The sequence below is a fragment of the Rhopalosiphum padi genome, chromosome 2, assembly GCF_020882245.1.
Source record: "Rhopalosiphum padi isolate XX-2018 chromosome 2, ASM2088224v1, whole genome shotgun sequence".
Taxonomy (NCBI): domain Eukaryota; kingdom Metazoa; phylum Arthropoda; class Insecta; order Hemiptera; family Aphididae; genus Rhopalosiphum; species Rhopalosiphum padi.
The window spans coordinates 11,563,921-11,577,260 of record NC_083598.1 but is presented as its reverse complement, the minus strand read 5'-3'; the positions used below and the strand labels follow the sequence as shown (position 1 = coordinate 11,577,260).

Genomic DNA, 13,340 nt, shown 5'->3' with positions numbered 1-13,340 from the left:
TTTATTATCGAATTCAAATTTAATACATTTATTACAGTGATTGACTAAATGACGAGGTTCAAACGGCATCTACTGTATAACTACAGTGGTTAGCCACTAAGTACTTATTATTTATTTTTTTTTGAATATTATAACTAGATAACAAAAGTATATATTAATTTTAATTGACCGTTAAAAGATAAAAAATGATTTTACCGTTAATGGATTTTGTTTTTGGAAAGCAGTTTAATGGATGCTATATTAGTATGTTTTTTGAATTAATGTTTAAATAGTTTTGATTAATAAATAAGTGAAAACATAAGAAAAAAATGTAAGAAAACTTGGTGTTATTAATGTTTTTGACGAGGGTAAATATATTGAAATTAAAATCACCCACTTTTTAAAAGGGTGCATATTTAATGTGAAAAATTATATGAAATTTAATTAATATACATATGCCTGTCAATAACATAATATTCGATTCATCCGGTGAAATAATTAAAAACAAAAATCTTAAGGTATTCATGACTTTCAGCTACAAAGAACCAAAAAAACAAAAAACTGTTATACCTATGTATTTCATAATCAATTTATTTTATTTTAAAATTTAAAAATATTTGAAATGTATCTTAATATTAAAACGACGATGTTTCCGTCGTGGTTTTGTTAATTGTATACTAACCTATTATGAGAATTCTATCGCAATAGTTGATTTTTGTTGGTCGTTAGCGTTTAGGCTGGTAATGCCGTTCGTTGAAAATTAGATTTATGGTTAAAGTTTTGCAACACCGGGCCGTGTTAAATTAAAAGCGAAATTTACACTTTTGAATCGCTTGGTCGTGTTTTTCATTTATGCGTTAATATTGAAGTGAAAAAAATCTCACTGTTGACATTTTTGACAGGATCTGTTAGCGTCAATTTCGGCAATAGTTGGCTTTAGAAAAAGTTAATTTTTTTTCCGACAGTATTATGACAATGACTGGTAAGTGGTAATGGGGGACAGACGTTATCTACCCTTATCATCTATGACGACGGGGTTTATTATTATTTTTTTTTTACAGGGACGCAATCGAGTCGTTGGTTGTATTATAATAGCTGAAGGGTCTCTTAATTGATATTATACGGTTTATGTCTGTTTTCGATTTAGAGTGGGCTGGTAATGAAAGCCATTCTCTCGTTAGATTTTCGTCGAAATTATTCTGATTCCCACATCCACGATGTCTAATAATTGACGACCAGCCAGTGGGGAATTTGAAAATACGAGTTATACGATTAAATAATAATAATTAATATCCAGGAATGTGATAATTCCAATAAATCATACGCATATTATGTCGTTTTGCAATGACATACGTGATAATGAGTGCCGACCATCATCGCCAAGGAGTTTCAGAATTAATTTCAATCGATCACTCAAAATTGAACCGGATTATAATATATAAGTATATATTTATATATATTTTTTTTGATTTATCGTTTTTTTTTTATAACAGAAGAGTATTTCTTGACAAATACTCGTGTTTCTTTATTAATAAATATAGTGTATGACTCATTGTATTAGTAGAAATAGTATTCAGTCGTAAACAAAATATTTTAAATAAGAACACATACACATAAAAATGTGACAAATAATGTTGAAAAATTATTTCCATAATGTTGACAATCAAAAGTTATAATACATAATCGAGATACAGATGATCCGTTATTTAAATTTTGTTGTTTAAAAAAATATAAAATCATTTCTAAGTAATGTTATGATAATATTAATTAAACTATAATATTGATTGCTAAAAACTTGTAAACAATAATTTTTTTATACAATGATATTTTTATAGGTTTAAATCTTTATTGTAATATTAAATTAATTATTTTTTTTTTCTATGAGAACATTATAAGTGGTAAGAACAGATGGTATTAATAAATTGCATGGTCATTTATTAATTATATACATAAATATATTATTAAGTAGATAGCACTTTTCATATTTCATCGATAAAATTGATTAGTATTTATAAATTAAAAATGTATTCGAAAATATTTATATTTCAATATAATACAATATTGCATTATATAGTATTGAAACCAGTAACGATATAAAAAAATTATGTTAAGATTATTATTGATAAATTCAAATGTACGTATATTCACGGGAACAGAATAGGCAATTTATATATAGGAATGCAATATATATTGAACGTATTTTATTTGAAGGCTATTATTGTTCTAAATATAATATTATAAAATAGTACATAGAAAAATTTACATTTGTATGAAATTAAATTCTTAAGTAATAATCAATTTATATTGAAATTATTAGCATCGAGTAAAATTATAAAGAGTCAGTAATTTAACTAGAGCCGAAATGAGTATCAATAATCCTAAAGTTAAAAGCGTATGAAATGTTTAAGTAACTATCATTGCATTATTATTGATCTTATACAATTTTATTCGATTAGTTGATAATTTATATAGATATTTTAGACTCTATCTAGACTTATGACGTTTTAGGCATTGAATGGTTTATTATTTAAGATTTTAGTATTTAAATTGTGCAAATTATTTATATATTATAAGAATCTTGATTTTTTGTTATTTTAGTGTGTTTATTTTTGAACAATAAGGATTATATTTTACTGAACAGTAACATTAATATTTTTATAAAAAAGATAATGTAATAAATGGGGATTTTAAGTAAAATATTATAATTCTATAATTTTTCTTTTTCTTATTAATTATAATATATCACAGTAAACTTTTTTTTTTTTAATTGTAAATGATTTCTCTACAAATACATTTCAAAAAATGATTATAGATCATAATATCTAAAAATCTATTTAAATTGATTAATTATAATTATTTTATAATATTTACTAAACTTAACTACCTATAAAAATAGATTGTTTTGATGGTAAATGCAAAAACATAAAATATATTTTTTTTAGAATTTTGAAACAGTTATTGAATTCTGAACTGTGTATAGGTACACACGTACAGATAAGTATTCTGATTGTATCAATTTATACCTAACCACAGATTGAAGTATCAGTGAAAAAAACAAATTCAGTTGTATAATAAAGTATTTCTAATAGGTTATATTGTATAATATATTATATATTATAATGGTTATAATGATTATTAATTAACAATAAATTGTCATATCATCGTAACGATATGGACATCGTGGTGGTTATTATTATTATTATTATTATTATTAATTTAAAAACAATAACATACATCGAATTACCAATTCACAGCGCAATATTACTGCAGTAACGCGCAACTTAAGTTGGCCTGCAGCAAAGTCTGTGGTTAGCTCTTTACAATACGATTGTGTGGTAATCAGATTTACAATTTAATATAATTACTGTATGTGTACTATTGTCGGCGGAAATCGTGCAAGTTCTTCCGCTCGCCAAGACGAGCCACCGCGTACTCGACGTCGGGAAATCGGACATCGGCGCCGGGCACCGGAAGTGGTCGGCTAGTTAAAACAATGGTCCGGATTGGCGATCGGTCGTATTCCGATGCGACAGGGCGTCGTAATCGGTCTCGGGAGGTCGTCCACCGCTTTTCCGACCAACGGTCTGCCGGCCGTTGGTTCACGTTACGCACCGGTAGTTGTTGCTGTTTTGGCGTGACGATGAGCCGATCGACGGTGGTCGGCCGACTGCCCGATAGTCGGTCGCGGGTGGGTTGCAGACTTTCTACGAGTCTGTCACCGGTAGGCTGATGACTTTCCCCATGTCCGTCACCATTTGGCCGCAAACTTTCTACGAGTCCGTCACCAATAGGCTGATGACTTTCCGCATGTCCGTCACCAGTCGGCCGCAAACTTTCCACGAGTCCGTCACCGGTAGGCTGATGACTTTCCGCATGTCCGTCACCAGTCGGCCGCAAACTTTCCACGAGTCCGTCACCGGTAGGCTGATGACTTTCCGCATGTCCGTCACCAGTCGGCCGCAAACTTTCCACGAGTCCGTCACCGGTAGGCTGATGACTTTCCGCATGTCCGTCACCAGTCGGTCGCAAACTTTCCACGTGTCCGTCACTGGTCGTTTGTTGTAGTCTATTTACCAATTCGCCGACTGCGGCCCCTATGGTGGTCGTCTCGACTTCTGCTTCCGTTTCTGGTTCTAGGGTCGTGGCTTGGTCCTGTTGTGGGTATGAGTCTTGTTGGTCCTGCGTTTCGGACATATCGTCAGTGACCGAGTATGTCGTGGCCCGATCAGCTTTTTCGAAATCGCCCAGTGACCATTTCTTGTCGGGATTTGCGAAGAACAGCGCTGGTGGTGGGAATCGGACGGCCGTTAGCATGTGAACGCTCTCTTCGCTGGCCATTGGAATGTCAGGGAGCGGAACGCTGTCTACAGTTATCCGCCGTTCACTTGGTTCCTCCACCGGGATACAGTCGACCATTGTCGATAGCGACCACCAAAACGTCTGTACGTGAAATTAAATAAAAAAAGTATAATTTAATCTATAATATAATATACAATCGCATAGTTGTTATATATTGAAGAGTTATTACTCCTTCAAATATAATAATATGTTCAAATCGACCAGCTATACATTTTTACGATACAATGTATTAATTCGAGAGTGCCGAGCGGCCGTCGTATGGTACGAATTTAGTAAGGCCTGTGAATCTAAAACTTTCACCCCAATGTCAGATAATATAATATAGTGAAATCATATACCGCTGTTTTTACCTAGCCAAATACTGATTTTTCAATATTATTTTAAGTTTACCATAAACGGACTAGGAATGGTGTTTGTGCATGCCCATACAACACCATCATAGATGACATTTTAAGAAAAACTTAAAACTTAGGAAAATAGTGCGAGAAGTAGGACATCTACATCTACAAACGATTTTACTATATATCGTATTCTAGTGGGTGGTTAAACTACTTGACAATTTCATATAGATTCTACAACTTTTGACGAAGCTAAGCTCACGACTAAACTGCATCTCTTCACATATTAAACCGATGCTATATCCATATGAATATAAACGTAGTATATATTAGGATTAGGAAATAGTAATCGATCGAGGAGTAAACTATATTACATGAAAACACTCGTGAAAATCACTGAATGTCAGTGGAATTTATTTCTGTTTCGTTCGCGTTTTAATTAAATGCAATGCATGTTCGTGTTGTATTAAAATGTATAAATGTCGGTTTGATTCGTACTCGGAGAGACTCAGAACTTTATCAGTTCATATATTTCATATTTAGTTATCATTATTAAAAATACGTCTAATAAACAGTCGTAAATTTATAACATCTATACCCAGATACCATAGTTGGTTAGATCTGTTTATTTTTAAATGGTGGGTATGGAAAATATTACCACACAAGGTGTATATATATATTCACGTCAAACATTTTTTTTGTACCTATTTATGATTAGTGCTCGTTTACGGGTTTGAATATTGTGTTGCTCAGTAAAGTAATGAATAGTCGAATAAAAAAGTAATTTCCTACTTTATGTATTTAAATGTTTTTGAGAAAACATTATGATTCAAAAATGAATAGTCGATAATTGAGTTTCAGCCGTTTCAGGAGAAAAAATGTTGGCATTTCATGCAAATAAAAAACGTATTTATTTAGAACTTTGTGAGCAATTTCGTTTAACACGTATATATAAATAAAAAAATCGTAAAAGAAGATATTTATTGTTATTTAGTTTTTTTAGTTTTCAAACAGCAACAATAATCGAAATAAAATATAACACGCTTTAGACAATTCATGTTCATAAATATTAATAATATAGTAATTAAAAAAATTTAACTACCTATACAGCTAATAAACTTGTAACTCTTGTAAGTATACTACTACAAAAAAATATATTTTTACTTTAGAGTATCGACTTTGATTAAAATATACTTACAATTTGTATGAAGATAGATTGAATGATCATGTTGGTTTGCTTGATTTTAGTATTTCTATCAGTCTGTACACGTGTACACTGATGGTATATTCGATATTCTACCAGTTAAATTCTATCATCCGTTTATAAATATCAATTACCGTCTTGACGTTAATGATTGTGTTAATTGCGTGCTTGTATAACATCTATATTCTATGTAATTTAACTGAAACCGAGATATTAATATTGAATAGGTCTTTGTTCCGGTTTGTTTTTCTTTACATCACTACACGTTAATAGAAGCTTTTTCTTTTATGACAATAATTTTACATTGCCCGTTAATATTATTAGTAATTTACGTACTTATCATTAATTTACGAATAAAATATTTTTGGCTCAATTACGACGCAATTATCAATACCTTGGAATATAATTCCTTAACTATTATCTATAGGCTATAGTTTACTACAAAATTGTTTGAAATATTAAAATAGGTAAGTCTTAATCTGACACAATATGGAATACTATATTATGATAATAATATTGTGATGTAGAACCCTTTTTTTACTATTATTATCATTGGGTGATTACAATAATATTATGTATGTATAATTAATAACATATTAATTAAATTACTATAATCATGTAGAAAATATAATAACTGATAATAAATTATATATAATTTATCTTAATGGAAGGTAATTAAAAACATAATCGTCTAATATTTATTATTATTTAAGTTTATGAACGTTGAATGAATATAAGGTACCCACATACAATTTTGTTTTATTAGGTTGATCTAATAATTTTTTTTTAATTTGATTTCAAATAGAATGAAGTATACTTTTAAATATGTATTTTAAGGAGGTTATATAATTAGTTGAACTATTTTTGTGAAGTGTAAGAAAAATACAAGTGTTATAAATGACATTCTCTTTTTTCTTAATATATTCATTATCAGTAACATACAATTAGTATTATGGATTAAGGTCATATTTATATTATAAAAAACTTTGTACTAGATATTAAAACATATATATACACACACATACACAACACATATATAGATAACTTCCAACTATGAAAGAACTGTTTTTCGGCAATATTTTAAAATATTAAAATTTAAGTACTTCTATATATCTAAATTTATTGTTTAGTGTATATACTAGTAGATATCTGTATAATATCTATCAAATATCTATTAAGGTGGTAATATGACTGGCACCAAGTAAACTTTTCATAATTTGTATAGTTTTATTCGGTGAATACAATTTGTAATAACAATTAAATAAGTAAGTTATAGGCTAGATTATACATTGTGAACTACAGTTATAATTTTAATTTTTAAGTCCTTAAAATAATAACATATCTTGAAACTTTTGTTAAAAAGTTTTGCATCGTTTGGTGACAAGCAACTCTAATGAAATCTAAGTTTTTAGGCTAAATTAAACTTTAATTAAAAATACTTAAAATAACTTTTACCACGAATAAATTAATTGTACTGCAGTATTAATAATATGATTGATATGACGAGGAAATGTCGTGAACAATAGAAATAAATTTTTAAATGAATTCTAAAAAGTTAGATTATAATGATTAGGTTGGAATATGTTGGTATTAGAATAAAATCAAATCAAATAATGGTTTTTATAGCAGAGCGAAGGATAAGTTAGTATTTAGTATGTAATATATGTACGAAAAGAGAAAAAAAATTTCCAGGTTATTTATTAAAAATACATAAAATCTATATAGATTACAAAATGATTCTATTAACAGTACCTTATATATAAATAAATATATATATATATCGCTAAAAGTATTAAAAATTGTTAAAAATATTTTATTTACATTATTTGAAATTATAACAGAAAAATTTTTTGAAAAAAGCTATTTTATGTAGATTTTAAAAACTATTCTTAACGTTATACACTTAAAGTTGTTTAAGTTTTTACTTTTTTGAATAACAGAATATATTTTTGATTATAAATATTGGGCAAAATATTTAAAATAATATTTAAAATGATTTAATACCAACAAGTGGTTAATTAGATATGAGACAAAACTAATTAAATTCCCGTTCGAAATTTTATTTTTATAAATTTAAATTCACAGATAAATATTCTGATCTAACATATAGAATTAAAAATATGTTTTCATATTTTATAATTTATTAGTATTTAAGTTTAGATTAGAGGAGTTGTGTTATAAAAGTTATCCCGAAAAATATTTGTCAACTACTCTGCTCATCTAAACTTAAAATAGTAACAAGATGCTTTGGAATGTAAAATTAAAATTTCATGTAGTCATTAACCAAAGTGAAAATGTTTAAAATGATAACGATAAAAAAAGTAAATAATTTAACTTTTTACATAAATATTGTTTTGTAATCACTTCAATTACGTAAAAATATATTTTTGAAAACTTTAATTCCATCCGAGATAATGGTTGTTAACTGTTAATAGAATCACTCAGTAGAAGTTAATCAAGACGAATAAAGACCAAGTGTATGTATTTCAATGTTTTTTTATACATATAATTTACAATTGTTTTATGCATAAAACATTTTTTTTTTCAAAATTTATGGGATTTATTTGCTAAAATGTATACTGATTTATTTAAATGGTCTGATATTAATATAAAAGAGAAGTTCATATTCTAAATTAGCTTTTTTTCGTCATTAACTAATTGTTTTAAAATATATGATTTTTACTAAATGTCATGTAGAATGTAAAAATATGTACAAAATATGCGTTTATTTGTTTTTGTGATATGCTTGAGAGAACATTGTCTGTAATCGTGTATGAGGAAATAATGTACTTTACAAAAAATGACAACAAAGAATTTAAATAATTATACATCACCAGTTTCCGGCACCAACAATGTGCATGATTTTGCACACGGGAGCATGTTACATAAAAAAGATATAAATTATGTAGGTACTCTCCTAATTTTTTTTATTTGAGGTTTATTAATTTATTATATGTTAGTAGACTTTTAAATTATATTTTTTTATTTCCATATTGGAACTTATATGTATATAGTAATTATGAAAATTGCACTATTGAATTTTCTAAAGTTTTCAGGCTTTAATAACGAAGAGCCTAGATGTAGCATATACCCTTCGTACTGTACCGTTCGTGCGCATTTCTATAAATGAAAGAGGGTACTTAGGGTAGGGATTGGTATAGTCTACTTGAAAACTCTGCCATTAAGTCTAAGGGAGGTTCAGCCACAATATTCCTACCCATCAAAGCCAAGGATCATGGACATTGTTTGGAGGTTTAGATTCTTAGAACTAACTTAACTGGGCCCATTTCCATCTATATTAACGTCGCGGAAGTGTAGTGAAGGATATTAATTATGCTTTAGAATATTTTGTCGCCTCTGGTCTTAGTAATAATTAAAAGACAAGCAACTTTTTAGTGCTTGTTGTATATACTATAACGTCGAATAAACTTGTGAAACCTATTTCAATTGTTATTGACTTTAAGTACATACATATAATAATATGATTAATTTATGAATACACCATAATAGATAATGTCTTTCTCTGGAACACGCATCACGGTTATTGAGTAAAAAAAAAATTTATGTACTTTCGGTGTAAATAATGTCCTTCGTAACGATTATTAGATTGTTCATAAAAACAATACGACATGTCCATTTATTATTACTTGTGTTGTTATAATGTTATTTTTAATACATATACAATAATAATATGTGCAAGTATAGGAATATGTAGCCTATAAAAAAAAGATCGGTTATATCTTCGCCCAGAGGTTCGCACTGTCACTTTCAACTTCCGTATCGACGAATTCTTGTGTCTAGAAACATTTGTTATGCATCCTCATCGGACAATACGGTACATTGTACGTATGCAGCGTAATTGGATTAAGAATGTAATGTCCTCGAACGTTCATTTTACTATATTGTGACGACGGCATGAAAATTACCCGAAGGGGCCATCTGGTTTTTAAATCTGGCACAGCCGATGGACAAACCGCGTATATTATCCGCTGATAATATTGTTAGATTTTTTTCGTTACCTATATATAATATTTCGATCACATTTATTACCGTGGGTACTAGAATACAGTATTATGTTATTATTATATTATGATTGATCGTGCGCGGGCGGCGAACATATTTGCTCGGAGAATCCATTAATGGATATAGCCGGTGAAAGGTTCTGACTGTTATAACCGTGAACGAACGAGCGTCGACGTACATTGAAGTGTCACTAGGCCTTCGATCCGTGTTTTTGCAGTATTCCGTTGCGATTTGTCAATTACACAGAAAGAAAAAAAAACGATTGAAAGGGGAAAAAAATGTCCAAAAATAAATAAATTATGTTCAAAACATCTGTGGTTCATTTCCTTTTTAGATATTATCATATATTTTTACTCGGCCATGAAAATAATATATAGTTAGGCAATACAAGTGCATTAGACACAGTTTTTTCTCTATAGTAAGTACGAAAATGTTAAATACATTTAATCAATTAACAAATTCAAACACTGTTGTATTAAAATTTGGTTAATTATCAAACTAGGAAGATTTACTCATGTATCTTTTATTTTGTTTTTGAATATGTTTTTGTAAAAAGTTAAAAAAAAAAAACTAAAATTGAAAATCAGAATATCAAGTTTGATGAATCGTCGAGGTGAACGATAGTGATTTATAATAATTATAATATAACTATTTATCTATATCCGGAATACAACGGAACTCGTCAAGAATGATCGAAAGGTTATTCGGTCACTACAAGAATAAACAGATATTCATGTGCATTAGGCTTGTTGGTCATTGTAAAAGTGACACACGCATCACAATGGGCAACTACGAGTATATGTAATTAGCTAATTTGTTTCCAGATTTGACTGGATTTAATTTAATTGAATTTATTACCATTCGTGCCTCATACCCACGCGGGCACTGCACATACATATGCGTTTATTTATTGTAATGGTTCCATTTGTTAAACAACCCAGGACCAGCTAATAAATCTCCACTTTCTACCACTGACACTGCACTATAGGTACATCATTTCCAATAATGCCATTTGACTATGGAAAAACTAAGTCACTATACAGAAATATTAGGTTGACAATATGATATTATGTCAAAACACTATACAATAGTCAATAAGTGTTATCTTTATCAATCGCACTATTTTTTTTTATCAATCACAAAACATTTTATGGTTTATTATCTACAGTAGGTGGTATAATAGGTATCACCTCAAAATAACCAATATACTTTTTTTTTTATATAAATTATATAGTAGATATTTTATGGCTATTTATCTAGATAGTTTGTGAATTAAATTAAACTGGATCTCTGCTTGATGGTCAATATAATATTTATCATAGCATACTATTTTAATTTATAAATAAAAGTACGTCTAAAATAGTTTAAAAAATATATTATATTATTAACTTATTGAAACAAATAAGTTATTTATTTTATAAAATTTCCACTAAACGAATATCAATTTAATAATAATTTAATAATTTCTCATTATCATTATTTTTACGTTTATTTAACATTAATAATTTGCCCCGGTAATAAAGAATATGTTTATTAATATTTAAATATATATATATATATATATATATATATATATCACTATATAAGTAAAAAAATATAAAAAATACTGACAGTTAGTGGTTTCGATACATTTAAATATCAGCGTAGATAAATCAGTTTGTTTAAAAAAAAATTCTAATTTATCATATTTTATTTTTATACAATGTACAGTTTCACTGGTTTCAAGGTCACTAATCCCAAAATTATAAACTAATTTGTGTGTATACGCCTCGATATAATATCACAACGTAAATTACATTGTCTCTCGGCAATCGGTGAGATATACATATATTATATAACCTATCTAATTTAATCAGTATTACATCGTTTGATAAATGAAATAATTGAATATTTAAAAGATTTTAATCGTGTAATAATATTCAATTTTTATGCTCCCGGACATGTATGTATTTTTTTCTTTTATATGCAGTAATCATAATACCAAATTAATTTGTACTAAAAATATTTTTTATGATGTAATATGATATATTTTATAACAGTAGGTAAAACTACTTTATATTTTTTAATAGGTAATTTAAATGTATGTTGTGTATGTGCGTGTATCTATAGGTGTATTGCATTTATGCGTATACAAGAGAAAATAGTGATGCTAAAATAATGAAAATTGTGTTCGGCTGTTTAACTGAGAGAAAGTATAACAAAATAATTGTGGGTTAAGGGATTTTTTCAATGATTTTATCACTACAGGTGTCCTGTTTGGAAACACCACTTTACCGGAACTTTTGAATGGCTTATTTTTTTCCAACATTTTTGGCATTGTAACCGTAGGGGGTTAACTTTTAGTACGCCGGAAATGTTGTCGATTAGCCCCCCTACGATTCGTCTGTAGTTCATATAAGCTCTAATGAAATATTTATATTCAATACAAACGTATTAAAATTGATTATTTGTATTATTATAAAACTATAATATAAGTAAATGATTTTGGGCATCAGATTTATTATCTTATAATTAATTTACTTTAAAATTTGAATAACTGTTATATTGAAAAATAGTTCAGTGATAAAAATATATTTTGATAAATATGATAATTTATAGTCTTATATATTTGCGTTCAAGTACATACAATTATTAAGCCAAGTAGATAGAAATGTAGTTTGTAATTTAGAGATGTTCCGGGTAAATAATTTGTTATAAACCGGGCACTGAGTACTGGCCGAGTACAATTTTTACTTTGTATATTATAATATATTGTGTATGTATTACATTTATTAATTTGATTACAATAATGTAAGTAGGTATATGAAAATAATCAAATGTACAGAAATTAAAGTATATTCTAAAAAGTAATGACAAGATTTAAAAAATGCGCGATTAAAAATATTTAATATGCATTTATCGGATTTCGTTACAAATGTATTAATATAGATTTTAATAATAATATTCAATTGATAGTTTTTTATGTTCTATAAAAATAACTATTATAAAAAACAAAAAACAAAAAGTAAATAAAATATATGTATTCCATATCGATATTGATATTGATTTCAGATAAATTCTATCAAATATATACACACACATATACAACCTATACAAATATTGTTTGATAATTTAAATAATGGTGTGTTTAATGATTAAACTAATAATAAGATCCTTGTGTCGTTGCTTAAAAATGCATTGAAACGTTATTGATTAGCCACAGGCGTTTGTTTAGTGATTTAAAACCTTGGTTTCATCAAGTAGATATACTTCTAACACCTGAGTACTTAGGTGAGAAAAATCGAGGTGTCTAACACCATTTTCAGACTGAGTCTGGGACACATTTATCCGTGACCTGCTGGCAATCAAGCGCAGACACAACTGATCATATAAAAGAATAGAAAACCATAAATTATAAAACAGCCTGTCAATCCATATAAACCCAAAAGCGCTTCGGT

The 13,340-nt window shown here is 28.1% G+C and overlaps 2 protein-coding genes across 4 annotated transcripts in view; one reads left to right on the top strand and one right to left on the bottom strand.

Moving 5' to 3' along the window:
- LOC132921351 (organic cation transporter protein-like) overlaps positions 1-13,340 on the top strand; it is a 57,489-nt gene that overhangs the window by 20,420 nt on the left and 23,729 nt on the right. The window lies entirely within an intron of this gene.
- Positions 3,168-6,221, bottom strand: LOC132921059 (uncharacterized). The gene is made up of 2 exons (XM_060983882.1): positions 5,875-6,221; positions 3,168-4,419 (listed from the first exon to the last, which is right to left on the bottom strand). Exons 1-2 carry the CDS (start codon positions 5,902-5,904, stop codon positions 3,355-3,357), a joined length of 1,095 nt encoding a protein of 364 aa, XP_060839865.1. The 5' UTR covers positions 5,905-6,221; the 3' UTR covers positions 3,168-3,354.